Genomic DNA, 22,502 nt, shown 5'->3' on the forward strand with positions numbered 1-22,502 from the left:
TTTAGTCTAAAGAGCTTTTGCTGTTAAATCTGTTTTACTGTGTTATATTTTAAACGTTATTTATGCTATTTTTACTTAAACATCTAAATAGTTCTTTTGTGGTAACGGTGAAACGTGTCGCTCACTGCAGCGGCGTGGCTCACTTGTGTGTTTTTAATACTGCAGGTTCTGACAACAATGGAGCTCTATGGCGCAGAGGAATAAGGCACATCAGGCTGTGGATAATACTGTCTTGTAGGATCAGTTTGTTATTACTCTTGGTGTTTTCATGGGACTTAACTGACATGAAGAAAAATAAAGAATGGGACCACCAGGCTCTGTGTTTCATGCTCTCCTGAGTATAAACTTCAACATTTGGAGGAAACAGTGTTTGTTTTAAATGGGAATTCACTCAAGCCAGAAGACTATTTGGTTGCTGTATTGCTGATACTAAAACCTGCAATAGTTCTGATGGAAAAGCGATTTATACAATTTGATGAAGATGCCCCAGATAAGATGTGTTGCGCAGTGACAAAATGTTGCAATATATTTGTTTTTACACTTGTACCTGTGTTGCAGGCAGACAAACAGACCTTTTTGTCTCTTTTCTGAAAATGGAGGCTGAAATTATCATATTCAGTGCATGAAATTAACCAGCAAGCATTCCTAATACGCTAATTTTTCCACATCACTCATCATGTTGTTTGCGTAATGACAATCTACAGCTTTGAAGGGTCCATGAAATGAAATGAATCAACTGCAGCCTGTAATATGGTAATCAGGCACATTTCAATACATTTTCTTCATTTCCTCCCAGTTTTCCACCATTTTTAAGCAACGTGTGTCTGCATCTGGAACCACTGATGCTCATTCGAATGACATTAAGGCTGACATTTGGAGTCATGGAGTCATGATGAGAAACACTTCTGAACAGCTGTCCAGATTTTGACAGGCCCCAGGGCAAAAATAATTCTGTAAACATGTACTGAGATTTCCATTATCAGCGGGGAGAAGACGGCTCCTGTGGATAAACGGCTACAGAGAGAAAAATGTCTGTGTGTGAGTCTCGTCTCACTTCATTTTCCTGTTCTGTGACCCACAACCATAGCCGTTCACGTCAGTGTGTACTTCTGTACTTTTAAGTAACAGTACAAAAGCATTAGTAACAAAATGTGCTTAAAGAATGAAAAGTAAAAGAACTCATTTTGCAGAATGGTCCCTGTCAGTGTTATTATATTACTGGATCATTATTATTGGCACATTTATATGTAAGCAGTAGTTTACTATTGTTGTTGTTGGTGAATCTATTAATTTATAATTTGATCACATGTTCTCTATGATAAATCTTGAGGTGAAAACTAACTACAATAGAATACATCTGTCTGATATATTAAAAATAACATGAAAGAAAAATAAAGCATAAAGTTGAATAAAACCCACACTAAAGTACTTAGTTACTTTACAATGTTGCTATTAAATGACAAGAAATATTTGCTGAAATTTGATGCACAGATAAGAAGTTTAATAAAAAATGATCGTCCCCCCCGACAAGTTGGACTGCCCCGTTTGTTACAGAGTGTTTCTCTGTTAGTACAGAAGCTGAAACAGAACTTTCCATAAATTTGTCATTGAAGCATATCAACCAGTTCTGATCATATTGTTGTTTTCAGCTGCATGTTCACTGAGCATCATGCTGCTGAGCTGTTGCTGTTCTTTCTCTGTCAGGGTCAGTCCGGGTCAACTGCATTTTGAATTGGACCTAATTTTTCTCTGGTCTATTTGGATCAGGTCTGACTGTGCTCAGGTCTCTGGTTCTTGAAAATTAATTCATGCATGTCGAGTTTTGGTTTTGGACACATAAAGACTTCTAATGTGTGTGTGTGTGTGTGCATACTGACATATAGCAAAGGTAGGTGAAGTCTGCACACTCTGCAGAAGTCTAGGAATTCACTTTGCACATATTCTTTGGCATCAAAACTCAGCTGACAGATGTCCACAGTGTCAGGGACTTCTAAGTGACATTTAATGAAAAATCAAGAGTTTTTTTTTTTTTTTTTCAAAGAAAAGAAAAATGTTTTAGATAGTGTTATCCATCTTATCCTGTGAAGCAACTCATTAACACTCTGGTTGGTCTGCTGCTGCCCCCGTGCTTCAGACTGTGCTTTGATTTTTTGGTGTGTGTGTGTTTTACTCATGTTGTGGGGACATAAATCTGTTTACACAGTCACATTGTGGGGACTTGCTTTCCTTATGGGGACAAAATGCAAGTCACCATATTGTAAATCTTTAAATAATTGATTGAAGACTTGGCTTAGGGTTTGGGCAAGGGTTAGGGATAGGTGAGTACTGGCTATGGTTATGGTACAGGTAAGTCTGCAGGAAATGAAATTAAGTCTATGCCATGTCCCCAGAAGTGATGTAAACATTGTGTGTGTGTGTGTGTGCGTGCGTGTCCTGCTCTACCTGTGCAGATGAGGCCGTCATGTTTGTCACACTCTCGGTCGTCACACTCACAGTACTCTCCAGACACCCACCAGTCCTGGGGAGAGCAGATACATTTGCCACAGTGACAGGAGCCTGCAACACACACACACACACACACACACACACACACACACACACACACACACACACACACACACACACACACACACCAGTTAATTAACATCACATTTTCCTCATGCAGGCTGACTAACAATGACAGTGTCCCCTTGTGTTTTTTCCACAAACACTGTTGGTATTACATACTGTAAATTCTTTATTTTACAGAGAAGATTAATAGGGTTGTGTGCGCTGGGTATGAGATGTTCCCTGGGGAAACAACTACTAATATACTTTTGCCACCAGGAAACCAATCCACCCACTTATAACTTCGTCTCTTCCTCACCAGTGTCTATTCCTGTCTTTCTGAAGGGCAGCAGCAGGATAATAAGGTATTAAGGATTTGTAGTAGGAAACAAATCTACTGCCGTCTGCTTCATTTTTTCCCCAATGCTCAGGCCCAGAGGTCCAGCAACCATGTTTTCAATCTCCCCAATTTCTATCAACATACAGCGGGTTACAGGAGCTCACTGCGAGAGGTGGAGGCAGACGTTGTGAGGAGCGGGAGAGACAGGCAAGCAAATAAGAGAGAGGTGAGATGAGGGGAGGAGCTGAGGGGAGAGAGTTCTGCTGTCTGAATGTAGCGGAGCGTGGAGAATGAACACGCTCGTCTTCATCTTCACACCCCGCCCGGCTCTGCGGGGCCGGACCCACCGCAGTCGATCTTTTTCTGTGGATTCAACGCTACGCGGGCGGGGAATCCTGTTGTGTGCTGTCATTTGTCAGCTAATGATACATACAACGAAGTGACAATGAGCAGAACATTAGAAACGTATAGGATACAGCTGACAGGCAGCTACATGGGGATACAGCTAATGATTTTTTCTTTAATTAACCTGACAATTTTATTTTCATTACTTATTACAAATAATATAAAATGCCAGAAAAAGTGAAAATGCCTCAAAGGTGAAGCCTTCCATCCCCGCAGGAGGCAATATATGCACAACCCTGATCCAATCAAGTATCATCCTTTATACAATCATGTGTTCACAAAGTAGTATCACCTGTCACCAATCAACCTGTTTACCTGTGGAATGTTACAAACAGGTGTTTTTGGAGCGTTCCACAACTTTCCCAGTCTCTTGTTGCTCCTGTCCCAACTTGTGTTGCTGCATCAAATTCAAAATAAGCAGATATTTACAAAAATCTGTGTGAACCATTAAATATATCGTGTTTGTCAGGAAAGGATTAGCACTTTATCGCATTCTGTTTAATTATAACATGAAGTAAAGGCTAAAAGTAAATCTGGTCCAGTTTATTACTTTAATCATTAAAGAAGAAAGCATTAACCTATGACAGAGCAACATAATTGAGGGTTCAGAGTGGAAATTTGATGTTAATCTTGTAAGAGCCGTTGTAAAGCATTGCTATCAGTTTAATTACTTTGTGCTACAATATTCGGTTGTAAAAAGTATGACTGCATATCAGAGACAGAGTAAGATAAGGCATAATCTTGCTGTAGATAGCCCCTTTTGTGCTCCTATGTTTTCCCGTCCTCTTGTCTTTTGTCTGTCTCTACCCCGTCTGTCTAGTTAAGTGGCATCGCTGCAGGGCGTGGCCGACAGGTCGGGCCAGCCTCCTCTCTCATTGAGCACAGGTGTGCACAGGTGTGCTCAATGAAGCAATCATGACTACACAGTATATAATCCCCAGGGATTCATCCAGCGTTCGTCAAATCATCTGCCTACCAGTGTGGTAACGACAAAGACCTTCTCATGTGCCTCGTCTCTCTGTCTGTTAAGTATCTGTCGGTGCTCAGTTCCCTGACCTTTTCCCTGAGTTTGTGCTCAGGTGAATCCAGTCACCTGCTTTTATCTAGACCCCGTCTGTCTGTTCTCCCTGGAAACTCGGATCTGAAGCTTCTTGGACTTTGCACCATTGAACTCTGTTCATCTTTGAGACTCATTACCAGTTTGCTTGCTGAACATTCATTAAAACTGTTTAACTTACTCCTGTCTCCTCTGTCTGAGCTTGGTTTTAGAGTCTATTTAACCCACAAAATGATACAATATGAGGGTTTTGATTGAGCTGTTTCATGAGTTTGTGAATATGAGCTTAGTGCCAGGATAAATAGAATGATTTTTTTTTTTTTTTTTGCTAATTAAAACATGTTTTTTGTTGAGCTTGACAGTTCATTCTTCACCTTGGAAACAGCAGCTGACAAAAGGACCTCAACTGGATTTCCACACACTTGCACCTTCTGGATTTTTTCAAATTTAAAGTGTACAAGGAAGAGAAAAGCTGAAGGAGCTCACCACCAATTAAAGTCTGAACAGTTACAGTTACTGCTGGTGAAGACCACGTGATGCCGTCAAAAACTCCAGAACAAGTGAGTCAGACAACCTTGAGCAGGGATTTTTTTTTTCTCAAATTTACACGAATGGTCAGCTGTCTCAGAAATGAAAGAACTGACAGTCAGATTGTCATACGTTGAACATGTATTGTTTGTCTTTCATCCATCATTTTGGGCATAATTCCAGATAGAGAAAGTGAGACAGAAATTGTTATCCACAGTTAGTCAAAACGGTAAAAGAGCTAAATTAAACTAGAAATTGCTCATTTTCTGTGATCCCGTCCAAAGAAAAAAACGTCAAAAAGGAACATTAAAACTCAGTAGGAGCACTATGGAAAAAAAAAAAAAAAAACTTAAACACATGTCAGAGTTTTTTATGCAACTCAACTCAACATCATCAAGAACTCATTCATTTGGATTTGGATCATTTATAGTTTTACAGGTTTGAATTCATTGAAAAAGTTGAAGGGTTTCAAGGGTTAAACCTTTGATAAATGTATCCATAGATCTATCTAAATGGCAGTTACATATTAAGTCATTGTAATCTAATTATATGATGTATATTAGTATAACACTCAGAGAGCATTTTATTTGTGTGTGTTTTGACTTTAACACACATTTTGCTAAGAATACTTACTTTCTCTTTCACTTCAGCAATATTTTAATGCAGGAATTGAGCAGTATATAAAAGCAGCTTGTTCACCTTTTCCACTGCACATGACTCCGTCCGAGGTCTCACAAAGCTCCTTGCTCTGGGCGTCGCTCATGTCACAAGACCTGGGGAACTGGCACAGCTTCCCGAACCAGCCCTCCTCGCAGATGCAGCGTCCGCACGAACAGTAACCGTGACCTGGCGGTGGAGGGCAGAAGGGCCTTCATTTAAAGGAGACAGAATATGGAGCACGGCCATGAGAAAATAGTACAAATAGAAGGGGGGAAAAATGAAACAGAGCATTGAGAGCTAGAGTGAAAGGTCAAGAGAAGTGCTACTGGAGAGCAGAGAGAAAGCAATAAAGCATATGAGCACAGAAAGTTGACGGAGCAGACATTGACATTAATAGGCAGAACAAGGAGACAGAGCCGCAGGAAGACGGGAGAGACGCAGCAGGCTTATTGTATTTCCCCCGGGGACATGAAAGGAACTGTCATCACTGGTCTTGTCCTGTCCTTAATAAATCTCCGGTGCTTCAGAGAGAGATGAAAAACAATGAAAGGCAACGGCAGGCAAACACACACACACAAGAAACCAGGGATGTTTAATTGGTAGAAAGAGGCAGTTGGGTGCTGCGATGTCTTAATAGCCGACAGCATGACTGTGGTTTTAACAAGCAAGCACACATACACACACACACACACACACACACACACACACAAGCTTATTCACGCTCATTCACTTATGTCCCCCTTGATCTCCAACAGAACCCTTGGATCACTCGCAATGTGCTTACTTCAATACAAATCATATCATGCAGAGGCAGTTGCATCATTGATTGATTCCTTTATGCTCACATCTGGTTACAGACGCCAGGTTGAAGAGGTGGTAATGAGCAGAGCGTTTTTCCATCATCTTCATCATTGTGAATCCATACTGTGCCGCTGGAAATTGTTTGATGGAGGGCTGTATTGATTCAATCAATGAGCTGTTCGATTCAATTTGGATTTTCAGCTGAGATTCAAGGCCTCTGAAAGTCACGCATTCAGCTCAGGACTAACACAGGTATACGTGTCTGTATATGTGCAATATTCAACAGCAGCACACCAGCGTTTGGTGTTGTTGCCTAAGATGCAGAGTATTTTTCACCAAATCTTATAGCAATAACAATTCCTTTCAATCAATTCTATTTGTTCTGAGAGATGCCGACACATATGTATTGATGTTTTTTTAAAGGGCTGCATTTTTGGGAACACTTTACTTTCTTGCCAAGAGTTGGATGAGAGGATCAATACTCTGATATCTGTATTTTAAAAATGGATGCCAATTAGCATAGCTTAGCAAGGCTGGACGCAAGGGGAAACACGCAGCCTGGATTTGTCCAGAGGTTAAAAATCTTAGCTACCAGCACCTCTAACGGGCATCCAGTGGCGACTCCACATCCTTTTGTTTTCACACTTTGGATTTAGTACAAATTAAATAAAGACGTTAATTAGCCAGCTTTAGAGGTGCTGGTGACCGGCTAGCTGTTTCCCCCTGCCTATCTAGTGTATCTATGTTCCCAGAGTCTTATGTTGCCCAGCTCAATACTCTGTTAGCACACACTAATCCTCCTGTTGTGTTCAGGTCAAAACCCTAACCCCGACCCTGGGATCACATACGACCCTGGGAACATGGAACTCCTGGCCGTGCTCGCATCATGTGGGAATGGCTCCCCTGTTTCCAGCCTTGCTTAAGCTGATAAAATGCTGGCTGCTGCATGTATATTTTAACTCTTGGCAATAAAACAAGTGTATCTCTCAAAATGTTGAGCTGTTCCTTTAAACGGCTGAGTTTTGTACTGGTGTTTTAATTGATTTCTCTGAACAAATGGATAAGGAAGAAATCAGTATCTTGAGGGACACAGCTTGCAATGGATTATTATTATCTACAGCTATAGATAATGCATCAATATTGGCCGTCTTTGCTCACTATCTCTCAATCTCTATCACCCCCTGCCTCACTTCGCTTCCTGAAGCTTTTTCTTTTTTCTTTTTTTGGCTGTTTTCAATCAATCAGCGGTAGAGGTGGGGGGCTGGTGTGTCAAGGATGTGTGCGCGCAGTGGCGGTGCTGATGGGAGGTTATAAATGAAAGTTACCTAGCTTTTGTCTCAGCTGGAGCGGAGTGGCAGCTATGGCAGGCCACGCATGGCTGCCTCAATCAGCCAGCCTGCGAGAGCAGTTAATTGCTTTGGAGGAACGGTAACCTAGCCCTCATTCAATTAGCCTGCACCTGCCTCTCACAGCACATGCATTGCACTGTAGCGTTTAGAGACGGACAGCGAAGTGGACGTCAATCTGGTATGCAGCCCAGCAGAGGGTTGCCTGGATGTGCACACTTTTGCTGCACTCACTCTGTGTTTATATGTGAGTCCTACCATCCTTACTTTTTTAAGTGTTTTCCATTTTCCAGTAAAGATAAACTTGTTGCAAGAATGTACTGTGTCTGTATCTTGAAACATTAAACAAGGCAGATACATAGCTGCGTTAGAATTAAGAAAAATAAACGTTAATATTTAAAACGAACGGAAATAAGTTGAAATATTCATGCAATGCACAGGCAGATTTTTGCACTTCTTTTAACAAAATGAAGCTTTCATGACTCAAAAGTACTTGATTAGATGCAGATTTTTGCAGCTTGTGTCCCAGTTTGGGACCTTTATGCTTGTAGTTTCACTTGTCAAGACTAAATACATTATAAAAAGCTGATGATTTGAAATGTTCTGAGAAATACAGCCTTCCTCTGTCTGACATGAGGTTTGTGCCCACTGTTTAGTTTTGTTTGCAGTCTGGATGTGTTGTAAACCTCAGGGTGTTACAGGGAAATTAAAGTTATATGTCTTGTCCGCCTGTACGGAAATGTTGAATGTTAGCCAGTCGTGTTTCATGTGGTGAATCATATTATAAACTTGGGTATCAAGGAATTTGACTTGTTGTTTCTAACTGGTACTAAATGTGGTACTGGATGTTGATAACAATTAACGAGAAGTGTCTAAATGTAGCATTATTTAGGTGGAGACTGGACCGTCTCTTTTGGGGAGGATGAGCTGGGTCACCCTGGACGCTGGATCCTTTGAGGACCAGTTCCTGAATTAGGACACAGATGGTCCTTCAGGCCTGCATAAGCCAGGTACCCAACAGTCCACATTTACTCTGTGCCAGCGGTCAGTCTTTGTCAGTGGAAACTTTTCACAAGCACATTTTTATATGTAATAGCAGGAAAAGCACAGGATGATATGTAAGTCACATCATGAATAATGGCTGCAGTCTATATAGATGTCGTGTTCATCTTGGTCATCAAAGTGGTGACTCAGTTGTCTTACTGGGCACATAAATAGAGAAAGTCCATCATAAATGTTATTAGTTAGAGCTCTGTTTTATCTGCTGTGACCAGTCAGGTCTTGGAGACATGAGAGCAGAGCCTTGATCTCCATCAGGCAGTGATCTGGCTAAACAGTAATGGTGCTTTACATAATAACCAGTTTCAGGCTTTTAAATATCATCCCTGTCAACCTCCAAGTCATAATTATGTCTGTGATATTCCGATATTTTGAAACCCCTGATTACTGTATATCAGACTTGCCACTTAATAACACAAAAGAGACAGAAATACAGATTAAAACCTCAGTTCTTCAACGTAGTTAAACCATGATTTATTGACTATTGATCTATATTTTAAGTGCACCATATTTTTAACCCTCACATGACCAGCTCTGCAGTCATATGACCATCTAGGGTTGTCCAATGACATGAATTTTGACAATCAATGGGGGTCGAGCGGTCCCGTCTCTACCATTTATTGTATATGATGTGAATGAACTTCAGCACACAGAAGGCACAGCACTGCACCCTGGATTGGGAAGTTTCTCACTGCTCACCTCACCATAAAGCTGCTTTCCGTGCGATCCCCCCTCCCCACTCCGAGCACCTAGTTTAGAGAGCTCCTAATAACTTCCACCGGGCCTCTGTGTATATAGACTTAATTGTCAGCCTGACAGCATGTCTGTGTGTGTGTGTGTAACTGCGTTGGTGTTTGGTGCTCAGACAGGCTCTCCCCGGACGCCTCGTGAGGAATTGTCTCTGGATAGCCCAGCACACAACGAGCCCCAGTAATCCGTTCACATAAATACTGCATCCCACTTTAAAGGAGAAATTTACCTCCGGATGCTGCAATGCACCACTGATACGAAATGGCACAGGCGACCAAAACAGCATTAAACAGCCCCACTCGGAGGGAGGTCTGCATGTGTGTATAGCTGGCTGAAAGGGATCGACGGGCTGCTTGTCATGTTTAAGGCTGAACACAAATAGTTTCTCGGAGTGACGCAGACACCTGTGGGCAAAATGCGCCTCATTGTTGTTTGAGAAGTTTGGAAAATCTGCACTCTGCTTGCTCTTTGAGAAGCTGCGCATGTGTCATGTTGCATCATTTTCCCGGCGCGTAAAGTGTAGCGAAGACAGAAAAGCATGTTTCAGAGGTGTCTATGTATGCAGAAGATACAGCACTGTGTGTTGATGAACAATGCTAACACAAAAAAGCATGAGTGCAAGTGTAAAATCAAATAGGGTAATGCTCTAAAACGCCCTGATGATGAGAATTATATTTGACTGAATGAACAACACTTTTTGCCAGTTCTTCCCTCAGACTGCTGCTTTTGCCACAGAAAAAAAGAACTTATCTCCATTTTTTTCCGATTTTCTCGAGGAGCGACACAACCTTGAGTTGCACCTTGATCTGACGTCGTCTTTTCCCTCACCCTCTCTCTCTCTCTCTCTCTCTGTCTCTCTCCATCTCTGTCTGACAGCAGCAGCAGCTGCAAAGGGAAATATCAATTTCAATCGAGCCTCTAATGTTTTAGTGCAATCCATCCATTACAGAGGTTGTGCCTAAATGGCTCAAATTAAGAGCACAAACTTCCCAAGACCTCAAATAGAAGCTTCAAAGGCTTGGAGCAATTTCTCTCAAATTCAGCTCAAGGGTTTAGAGGGCTGCGCCCGTGGATATCAAAGAGAGCAGATAGGATCGCGCTGTATTGATCTTCAAATTCAGCGTCTGCTCCTGGCATCATTTCAAAGTGAGTGAGTGTATGTGTGGACATGCTGTGCAAAATGTGTGTAGCTTTCTGTGCAATAATTAGGAGAGGATTGGTAAGTGTGTAATCATGTGCATATTGGTAGATGTACATTTAATGTTTTTGGTCTTAAATAGTAGTGAAGTGTTTGAATTGATCAATGATCACCTTGGAGACACTCCCACTGTCCATCACATCACTGGGCTGTACGACATTTTCATTTTCTTAACCTAAACCTCTCACACCTTCTTCCATGAGGATTGGTTGCTTGATCATTCCAAGCTGGATTCATCAGACTCTCTTCACTGCATTAACATGTTGGAAATTGCTTGTTTCAACCTGATGAATGTCGCCTGAGTAGGTGCATGTTCCTGAGATTTGGTCATTTGCATAATCAACTTCTGCAGTTGGAAATCAGCAGATGTAAACAAATGTAGCAGCGCCAGGAGTCGTATTGGGACGTAAGTTGAAAATGCTCCAATGATGTGGAGCAGTGCTGTACTCTGATAGAAACACAGAGAGAATGGTTTGACAGCAAGTTAGGTGCTAAAAAAGATCTGGCTTAAGCAAAGAGGCCCTTGATTTGGATGGGAGGGGCTCAAGGGGACATAACAGTGACAGAAATACACTAGAGAATATCATACAGTAGGTGATGTTACACTGACAGGTGCAACTGAAGATGTTTCCCTGACACCGACCTGAATAAAGACCCTGAAGCAACTGCTGGAGAGTGAGAATTTTCCTAATAACTACTGAACTGTATGAGTTGCTGATAACATTATAAAATTTAAGAAAAAAAAATATAGCTGATATCTGTAAAATATTCAAATTCCATATTCAGATTACTTATTTTTTTATTTTACCTTTATTTTACCAGGAAGTCTGAGATCAGAGGGCAACTGTGCACAATCACAACAATGTTTTAAAAAAGAAAGCAGAAGCAGCTAAAAGGAGTTCTTCATCAGTTCTGAAAGTCTCAGTTTAATACTGATGGCTCTGATCTCCATAAGCAAATGAGACCATCAAAGAGAAGACTGGATATTTCTATATAGTTACTCTTAATGGTCGTCTTCAGCACGCGGACCAGAACAGGCTGTGTTTACACACTTTCCCCACTCAGGGCGAAGTTTGTTAGCCAGCCGAAAGGAAGCAGGAGAGATTTTTCTTTAGAGGCTTTTATATTTGGATTTTATTTTTTATATTCTGTGGTGGATACTGGGGCAGGATAAGCAAAGAGAAAAAGACGAGTGATAGTGATAGAGCACCAGTGAAAACACAAGTCAACCTCATTCGGCCATTCAGACAGAGAGAACTGTGGAATTGAGTTGAATTGTCCCTCTTCCTCCTAAACCGGTAAATGTTTATTTTATATATGTAATGGAAATATGAAGTGTATAGTCCATGGAGATATAGGTCACAGTGAACATGACTGTAACACAACTGGTTTATAACTTGACATTTCATGTTGACCTTGCTTCAGAGCTATTGGTTTATCATTATGAAGACATCACATGGGGAATCTGTTAGTTGTGCACTCGCATGTAACCTAGTTCTTTGAACAGAACTAAAACAAAGCTTACTTGTCATCATTGTAATGCTACAGTTATAATCTTATAAAGCCATAAATGGACTCCATGCTATGTATCCGGCAAATAGCTGTGCTTCAAAAAGAAAAACAGTATTAGAATAAGTCTTTAGTTCACTCACTTCAAAAACAAATCAAGATCAGATCAAGACCTGTAAGACTAAAAAACACTACCATGTTTGTCTACAGCTGCTACCAAAATCCACACAAAATGAAAGATCCTTGTGGTTGCTTTACAGTATTATAAGTCTTAAGGTCCACCTAAGGAGACAGATCTGCTAATACGACAGGTCTGAAGAACAAGTCCCTTCCTACAAGTGCTTCCATTGTCTCTTACTGAAAAATGAACAGTACTTTTACGTCTGGAACACAGGATGCCTGAAAATAGGCCTCCCTCCTCTCCACTCCATACAGCCTGAACGGTGGTGCTGAAAAGTGGGCTGGCCATCTGTTTATTGCCATGTTCTGTCAGTTCCCTCTGTTGCTCATGCAACTTGAACAGCACTTGACGGACACAAAGGTTTTGTGTGTGTGTGTGTGTGCATGTTTGTGAGTGCGTGTGTGTGCGTGCGCTCTCACCTCCACAGACCTCTCCGCTGATGTCCTCGCACTGACGGTCGTCACACTCACAGTTTTTGCCATGAACCCGACTGTCCCCAGGTGGGTGGCAAGTGCACTGTCCACACAGGCACTGACCTACAAAAACAGAGAGGTTTCCTCACGTTGTTTCATAACAGAGTTGTGTTTTAAATAGCTGTTCAGTAGCATCCTTCTTTACTGTTTTATTCAACCTGTGATGCAGGGCAGTCATTTCCATGCCAGCAGTAGATGTGTGCACTGGCTGATTTTAAACTTCTTCTGCCTGACAACACGCCCTCCAGCTGCACGGCGATACCTTACATGTAAATCACTCGCTCTAACAGACACTCAGGCAGGCTGCGCGCTCACACGTGCACACACCTCGAGATGCTGCCATCGCACTTCAATCAGCGAGCTGCCAGTGAAGAAGGCCACGGGGGGACTCACTGAGTGAGCACGCTGGCTAATGGTGAAGCTCATTAGAAAAACATCATCTATTCTGAACTATCACTGGAGGTGTGCAGTATACCTGCTCATTGATCATTTCGCCAGGCTGCTCGGAGGTATATCCGTTATGGGCGGAGTGCGGGCCACACGCTGATATTTGGAGGATTAGAGGGAGAAATGTCTTTTAAGATGATTTTCGTAGTCACTTTTCTGTCAGCGCTCACACCTTGTATGATTTGTGTTATACATGCAACCGTTTTGCTCCAAATCATCTACTTCCACTAACCGAGCCATTTGTTTCTTTAATAACGCTGCTACAATAACACTTTAGCATCGATGCTTCTGAGGAGTGAAATGCGATGCAACCTCAGAGTGTATCTTTTATGACTACCTTGAATAGAGCTTAAGAATAACTCTGCATAATAGAAGGCATTACCATGAAATATAATGCATTTGTCTTGTGTGCTCTATGCTTTACCGACAAAGGGGAAAGAAACACTGTCGGAAATCTTTGAAACGTTCCCGTACGCTGATGCTGCAGACAAAAGACACGCAGAAGGGCTGCAAACAGGTAAGCTGCCCACCATGAAAAATAATTGCTCAAAGGGAATTTCCCAGCTCAGTGAAGACAGATGGTTAAAACACAGCATACCGAGTTGCTCTCTTTCTCCTCTCTCCTGTTTTTATTGAGCCGGGTATGTCCTTTTTTTTTGCACAATCATTATTCACTCTGAGTGTTTTCCTTGTTTGTGGCCCTGCAGGGTACATTTTGTGTTTAGTGCCACTGAATAACACCTAAAACATATCCATAATGTGTATGTGCCTGCCCTTATCTTTTGATGACTCACTGAGTGGAATTAGGGGCAATAAATAGAGCTGAACGTGAATTTACAAGACAGCCACTCAGCTGACAACGTCATCTAATGTGTTGTCCATGTCCTATCACTGTCAGGTCTATGCACGCACACACGCACGCACACACACACTCTAGCAACCTCTCTTCCTGCTTCACATACAACATATCACCATCTGCTCTGGGGACTCAGTTACCCTAGCAACCAGTGATGTCATAACACCCCTGCCTTATCGATTATCTCTCTGGTCGTCAAACCATCGACACCAGTGTGTGCGTGTGTGCTGCTGATGTCATCCTGTCTAAGGTGAACATCATGTTAATGACGATGTCACATCAATAGACAGCAGCCTGACACATTTTGGCTCTATTTCTTTAAATCCGGCCCAAATCTATGTGCAAACAAAGGGCAGGTGAAGGACGGCAAGCTCATTTCTGTCGTTTTAGTGAGCAGAGGTGCGAGCTCAGTCATGTTGCAGCACAACACAAACTGGAGGGGGGATAAATACATCGTTACATAGATGACTTCTTAATCAGCAAGTAATACGCAGGCTTGAGTAACGGTCAATCAAGTCAGCTCCTCTCATTCCTTTCAAAAGCAGCAGACGGTCCCTTAAAGGGGACTTGGAGGAGAGTCCGAGCAAGCTTCTCCCGAGAGAAAACTGCTCTTTTCTAAGAGAAGCAGGGTCCCAATGCAGCCTACAAGGGCAGATGATAGATGGGCTTTATATTTTGGATTCTCATTTCAGGAAACACAGAAATTTGCCTCATCATTCTGTGTATGCATGAATGCTTATTTTTGCACTATGTAACTTATTGTTCAGTCTTTTGTTGTTGTTTTTTTTTTGTCTTTGTTGTCCTCATTGAGCTATATGTCTTTTTTTCTATGCAACTACATTGAATGCAATATTTAAACCAAAGTCCATGTCTGTTCACACATGCTTTTAAATCATGATACTGATTCTGTCATTCCTGTGTGTGTGTGTGTGTGTGTGTGTGTGTGTGTGTGTGTATGTGTGTGTGTGTGTAAACTGCTTACATTTACATAAAGAAACCTTTAAATTTCCAAAGAGGATGATGTTGATGAAGCTCAGAATACAACCTTAAGGATGCCTCCCATACTCATTCATGTTTAGAGGTGCATGAACCTGAAGTCTCTGTAGTGTGTGAGTTGTGTACTTAATAATTTACAGCCCATTGCCATATCGAAGGTTTTAATTCAAGTATCCACCCTGTTTGAAACATGCACAATCTCACAGGACTTCAAATGAAGGATTCCAGATAGAACATGTCTGCAGGGACTGAAAGGGAAAGCCCTCATTCATTCTGCAGGGGTAGCAGATCAATCATTAATGCTACTTGTTACAGGGAAACACGGAAGAAGTGATGTGCATTTAAATGTGAGCTTAAATAATTCCAATCAAAGAAAAGCTGCAAAATTCAACAAAAATGAAAAATTTATGTGTTTTCTGAGACGTGGCGTGCGTGACTCTCCAAACTAGACTTCGTAGACTGTGTCACATTTGTTACATTTTCAGTACAGCGGTCTGGACCTCAGTGGAAACACATGCGTTTTCATGTCAGAAGCAGTACCAAAATTGTGCTGCACTGGCTGATCTGCATAAACACGACCACAGCTGTGACGGTCTTCTCACCACAGAGCTGCGAAATTAACACACAGGCTAAAGCATAAAAAAATGGTCTTGCATTGCACCTGCGTTTGCACTTCAAATCAAAGCTCAATGATTCAACAGAAAAACATTTAGGTTGCAGTGTAAAATCTCAATGTACTCTCTGATATCAACTGCAAATACTTAACTTGACGTGGATTAAACCTGGATTTTGGATGGAACCACTCCAAAAGATTTTCAAAGAGACCCACCACCTAACACCATGGATTGGCAGCTTTAAAACCACTCTGGCAGCCTTCTTATCGCCAAAGCTTGCCATCTCTTTTGACTTGATTTCATTGTCAGCTCTGTGACAACAGCAATTAATTCAGCATCACACCAGATATAATAAATCCAGTCTAATGATGGCGCCCTCTGTGCTGTCCCCCCTGCTGTGGGCTGAATGAACGCATTCCATTAGCACCCAAAGCACCTATCAAGCTGGTGTATTGTCAGTATCAGGGCGCATTAAGTGTATGATCGCTGTTTTAAATGCATTCAGTAAAGTGTACAATATAAATCGGCAGCAGGAATCAATCCATTTAGACGCATAGGCGAGCAATACCAACACCATCCATTGCTACAGAGAGACAGTGGGTCTGATTTTACAGGGTAAATGTCACCATTAACACACACATAGTGCTGGAGATCCGGTTCAAGGCAATGCAACATCATTATTGTCACATCATTAATCACAGAGGCACAAGCAAACTGTTGATCTTAAAGCAGCACTCCACCACTTTTAAACAGCAAGTAAGTACAACTCTGCCCATCAGATCAGCTGTGTGATGTCTTTTTGATTTGAAAGTACACCTCGTGATGTAATCAGGGTTACCTTGTCTTGGGGACTACAATTTTGGACTATGAAAGACAATGTTCACCAGGCGTCCAGAGTCAAAGACACAACCGAGTTGTATTTTGGGAAGTGTAGGATCCAGTGTTATTGGAGCTTAAAGGCCAACTGAAACAAAAAGGACAATCCTAAAATCTATAATCTCTTACAGCAAATATGTGTCAGACAAAACATCTTTGAATATTTCTATCTAAAAAAAATCCCTCACCTTTCTCTTCCTGTAAAACAATATTGTTCATGACTCATGGATTTGGGGGTGTATTCATAACAGGATTCATTTCAACACCTTCTAATACCTTCAATTGTACAAGACTCCTCTTAACCAATCTCGAGCTCGAGAGACTTAGTAAATAGTAGAGCAACAACATAGTAGGTGGTGCGTGTTCCAAGCACTAATATATCTCTACACCTGCAATGCAATGAGATCTTAAGGATTTGATCAAATCCCTATCAAAACGATTGCCCGCCTCTCTATTTCTGTCACAATATACCAGCAAGAAACACTCTAACCGCCATTTCAGTGGGCATTTACCCCCTGTGACAAATTAAAGGTCAGGAAATCTCAGCCTGTGCTGCTACATTGTTGATCATGTTTTTTAATTTGTCCCTTTCCAGCCTGGTATTGTAGTATAATGACAAATTGCTGGACGACCCCCACAACTGGAGTATAGTAATGCAAAAGATGTTAATATCTACTTCAGGCCATACTTCAGAAAGCAGAGAAAGGAATCCCAAGAATCAGCAGAAAGATGTTGAAAGCAGGTGTTTCCTTGAGGAAATACCACAGTATAAAGAATGTGCTATCCACCAGCGTCTTGCCTCCACCACTCAGGAAGAAAAGCTCTGGAGCTGCTGTTTCAAATTTCAAGGCTTTTCCGCTCAAGCTGCCATCTCTACCAGCCGCGTTCATCCATGCCTAAGTGATTTTCTATGTCTGTCTCCTTCAGTTTCTCTCTCACTCTCTCTCTCGCTCTCCCACCCTGCTTCCTGTCTCCTTTCATTGTGTTTCTCACAGACCTTCACTGCTCCCTCTCCCCTCTCCCTCCCTTTGCATCCTTTGCCGTCCATTGAAGCCTTGCAATGAACTCTCTCTGAACAATCATTTTGTTTCCAACCGCCGTGATCGTCAAACCGCTAAATAAACATGCGTGCACACACATGTGCTGCACTAAACACTCAGGTATGTTTGCAGGCACAGTCTTCAAAGTCAGCACCCTCTGTCTATCCGAACAGACAGGCAGTGAACAGTACGTTTGGACATTTATTGCTAATAATCGAGGAGGAGCAGAGGAAGAAGACTGTGAATTTATGGCATGCAGTCAATGCTTTCAGCATGTCATAGATATACAGTTTTGGCCTCAGTAGACATTAGAAATGCCGATTCAATGAAACAGTGTCTCTTATATGTGTGTGCATAGAATATTACTTTTGATACAATTGATAATATTAAGCAGCATTTGGTGTAAATGTACAGTTTCTGCTGTCACTGTATAGACTGGGATGGCAGGGAAAAACACACAATTTTTCAAAGGAGGAATTTATGGATCCCATTAATTGTTCTATTGCACAGGGTAATTTAAAGTTCCATTTTGTTGCAGCAATTGGAGATAATTTAAAGGTACTGCTGGAGGAATTAAAGCTAATTAACTCTCCCTGCACAAGTTAATCTCTGCTGTTTTATTATGTGAGGCGGTGGGGGAGGCACTGTGCCCACTCAATCCTGTTGTTGTGGAATGAGACCATCAAAACCAAAGTCTGTTGTGGACACAATGTGTAATGAACAGCTGATGTATTCAAAGATATCAAATTGGTTCTGCTAGAAGGGGGCACTTAGCTGTGGCTGAGGCCTCATATCAGCGTTACAGTGTTTACCATACTGCTGCTACTGTTAGATTGTTGGCTCATGGTGATGTCGACTGGGTGATGTAGTTGTCTCCATGGTAGCAGCCCTGCCATGCATGTGTTTCGGGTGCCTGATCAAATCAGCAGCTTTCCTATCCATGGGAGTGAGGGACGACCAGTCTAATAACATACAGCAGGCTACGATCCACGTATCCTCTCTTCTCATTTGAAACATGGCAGCGGCTGAAAGGCTGTGGTTTTCACAGTGGCTTCCCCCCACAGTCGAATGAAACAGGAAATCAATGCCTCACATTAACCCCTGATAAATCCGCAGAGCCCTGAAACCAAGTAGGTTGTGCTCCTTGTTGCGTAGCCCACCGCCACCTCAATCACTGCTAGACCAACAGAAGACAGCCGGCTCTACTGTCCCTTTTCTTATTTTCCTCTCATCCTGAAATACAAGGACACTGCCAGGTATTCCCCAGAAAACTACAACAATATTTAGAGCAAAATTAATGGAGTAGTGATACACTGAACAATGGCCCATACAGCACTGTAAAACTGATTGATTAAGGCTGCTGCATCAGTGTAATATCCAGGTACAAGCGATACCTCAGAAGACTTGCCCACTGTGTAGCTACTTGACAATTTATCTTATTAACAAATGGCCATAGCGCACTTTGGAACAATGCAGGTTGTCAGTCAGTCTAAGAACAACGGCAACCTGACCATTGTTCATTGTTAACACCGAACATATAGGCACAGTATCAGTCTGGAAAAGCTATGCTATAATTTTGGTTGTCTGGCAATTCTATGGATGAATAAACTTGCAACGGAAGTCATTTCAAGAAGGCTGTACAACATATGACTGACTGTTTTTTTTTTCTTTATTAAAACCTCATGAATGTGAACCCATCTGCTGTTTTCTGTCTTTACATTACATTACATACACACCTATTATATAAGCCTTGCAGTTGCACAACAGCCATACTGCTGCTCATACCTATAGCCCCTGTGTGTCCCATATGACCTGTCCTGCTCTGTCCACAGCTTTAGCTTTGCACAGTTTTTTGTCCCCCAGACCCAGCTGTCCCCCTGTCCCTTCTGAAACTTATGGACATTCATTCATTCATTCATTCTGCACCTTCTTGGGAGAGCGATATCCTGTCAGATCATATATAACATCTACTGAAACCTGACTGTAAATGCCATGCTGTTGTTTTTTAACTCTCCCACTCAGTTTTATGACATTTCACTTTAATACAGTATGTTGTGACGTGACCACGGGCGTTTACGTCCACTGCCTGTAAAGATTAATCGGCTAAGCTTTGCAAAAGGTGAGTCATTTGTTTCTCCCTTTGTTGGCTTTGGGCTGTGTACATTTTTAGTGGTTCAGTGTAATCTTAATGATTTGTACATCACTTGATGTAGCAGTTGAGCAGTTAATGGTCTGTCTGCGTGTTTTCCCCTGATTATTTCAAAAAAAATGTTTTGGCCTCACTCCACTAATAAGATTGGAGGTGGGTTTGTTTTGTAGGTGTAGGTGTGAAAAAACAATGTTATCATTTCACATGTATTTCTTGATCCACTATGAAACAGCTATAAGCCACTGTGGGGAAAAGCATGGTTTCTGTGCTGCATCTTGTTTTGGCAAGCGTTCAACATACCTCTTTTAATGCAAGCTCATATTCAAAGAGTACAGAATTCAAAGGCCCTTACAAATCTAGTTTTTCAAATGCAATGATTGAATGAGTCATATGGTCTTCTATAAACACACACATTTCTGCCAACTATAGAATAGTTTTGGTTATTGCAGTTGAGAGATTTCTGTGCTCACTGCTTCAGACATGCAGGAGAACATGGAAGAAGAGTTTTATCTATAGCCTCTATTGCATATCAGTCTTCTAATATACTCAACTGTTTTCTTAATGCATCTATTCCCTCACTTTCACCTTATTGTCATCAATCAACAGGCTCATTGGTGTGTGACCGGGACAACGACTGGAGCACAACCTGGACCTTTGAATTTAGCACCGGTTTCTAGTGTTGCCTCAGTATCTGAACCTAATATTAGTATTAGGCCTTGCATTTGGAGGCTCCAAGAAAACAAGCTTCCTCTGTCCAGAAGGGCCACTAATGAAGCATACAGTGCACTGTAATAAATCTAGACACATCGACCTACAGCTTGTTCCATTGAGAGAGCTGTTCCAGCCGTGGCTTACACTGTTGCAGACAAACAGCGCTCCTTAATCTCACGCAGGCACATAAATGTGCACGGATAATGTATATGTATGAGTGCGCATGGCAGAACAAAAAACTGACTCACATTTACAAGCACAAACACGCATACACATTGTGATGTCTAAGGCTTTTCTCCTGGAGCTTTTGAGGCACAGGCGCAGGAAATGAAGACAGAAAAGAGTCGTTTTCCAACTCAGACTCAGTGTATTCAGTCTTCTCGTTACCGGTCAATTTCATTCTTGCAGACAGAAGATAGATTCAAATTCAATTCAAAATTCTAGCTCGTGTCTTATTGGTAACATAACAAAAGCCCCGTTCTACTCTGTACACCTCAGTCATTGTCTCGTCTCCACATACAATGTTTCTGTTCATTGTCAGCTTCAGCTGGGCAGCAGCCATTGTCCTGACTGCTCTGCTGACTATGGGGGTTTGTTGTCTTTTAATGCACGCTATGATTAGTTGTAGTTTTTTGTTGCAACCATTACACTGCCTATCATGACATCACAACGTTCATGTATATGATATGTACGACACAACAAATGCACTGCATAGTGGCTTTCCGGTTCAGGGATGGTCTAAAGATGCTGTAAGATTTATTTTGAAAGCCTTCCGACGGATGGATCAAGAGATGCGAAATGCTGGAAATGGCCTATTTTACACCAAGAGGTGAGGACAGAGTACAGGCCTGCTGCAGTAACCATGGCAACAGGAGCGGATGGGAAGACCTGGTACCTCGTCCGAAGCAGGGCAAATTGGACGTTCCGCGACACTTCTTCACGCTGCTCTCCAGAGACAGCGAGCAGGACAGAGGGTGCTCGCACTTCTTCCCAGCCCATCCCTCCTTGCAGTCACACCTGCCACAATTACACTGGCCCTGGCCTGCCAGGAGGAAAGAGCAAGAGGTGGAGGAAGCAGAGAGGTGAGACAATGTGGAGGCTTTGTACGAGGAGCGTTCGAATACGAGGACTGAGAGGGGGGGGGGCAGCATTGAATGAAGTGGGCACACCAAGCAGGGTGGGTAGTTGGATCTGCTGTGGGGCAGAAAAATATGGCAAAAGGGGAACTCGTTGAGTGTGTGTGTGTGTGTGTGTGTGTGTGTGTGAGCTAGAGATGAGAAGATGGGGGTGAATTTAGTGTCCTTAAGCCACTGGCTAAACAAGCTTTGACTGTCTGGCCTCTTCTAAGCTTCTGGATGGCCAGCATTGATTAGAACTGGTCTGGTCTGAATATATATAGAGAGGGATAAATGGAGAAAGATGGGATTTAAAACACTCAGATGTTACATAACAGTGTAGAATATACATGAAGGTATGCAGACAAACCGTCTTAACTATAAATATGCTACAATGCTCAGACACATTTTCTTGTGCAAAGATGATTAGCTTCATGAATAGCAGGCACAATGGTAGCATCCATCATGTGTTGTTCATTATTTCTTTGGAGAAGCAGTGAAAAGGTCATGGCCAGCCCTCCCCACTTTATTGTTAAGTTATATGGAAAGTTCACTTTTACAGCCGCCCCAGAGTGGCAGAGTAAGATGGGGAGCTGTTGTTGGTGTGCTACGAGCAAGGAACTCAACGGTGAAGATGGATAAATGGTATTAACATAAAAAATCTAATATACCATTAGTTGTATATGAGCCAGTTCTCCTTTAAAGCAATATTTGAACATTTTGGTTGATACTGGCTTTCTTGTGAGATCAACTCTCACCTCCATACAGTAGCTGGCTGTTTCTGCCTGTTCCCAGTCTTTATGCTAAGCTAAAAGCTAAGGCCGCTGGCTTTAGCTACGTATTT

General features: G+C 42.0%; 1 protein-coding gene across 1 annotated transcript in view; it reads right to left on the bottom strand.

Moving 5' to 3' along the window:
* The window catches only part of itgbl1 (integrin, beta-like 1), a 44,206-nt gene that overhangs the window by 2,361 nt on the left and 19,343 nt on the right, over nt 1-22,502 (bottom strand). Inside the window, exons 7-10 of the mRNA XM_041950453.1 lie at nt 21,439-21,585; nt 12,801-12,917; nt 5,577-5,723; nt 2,443-2,556 (exon numbers count right to left, since the gene is read on the bottom strand). Of these exons, the coding sequence (XP_041806387.1) occupies nt 2,443-2,556; nt 5,577-5,723; nt 12,801-12,917; nt 21,439-21,585 (525 nt within the window). The remainder of the gene's footprint in view (nt 1-2,442; nt 2,557-5,576; nt 5,724-12,800; nt 12,918-21,438; nt 21,586-22,502) is intronic.

Source organism: Chelmon rostratus, chromosome 13 (genome assembly GCF_017976325.1).
Source record: "Chelmon rostratus isolate fCheRos1 chromosome 13, fCheRos1.pri, whole genome shotgun sequence".
Taxonomy (NCBI): domain Eukaryota; kingdom Metazoa; phylum Chordata; class Actinopteri; order Chaetodontiformes; family Chaetodontidae; genus Chelmon; species Chelmon rostratus.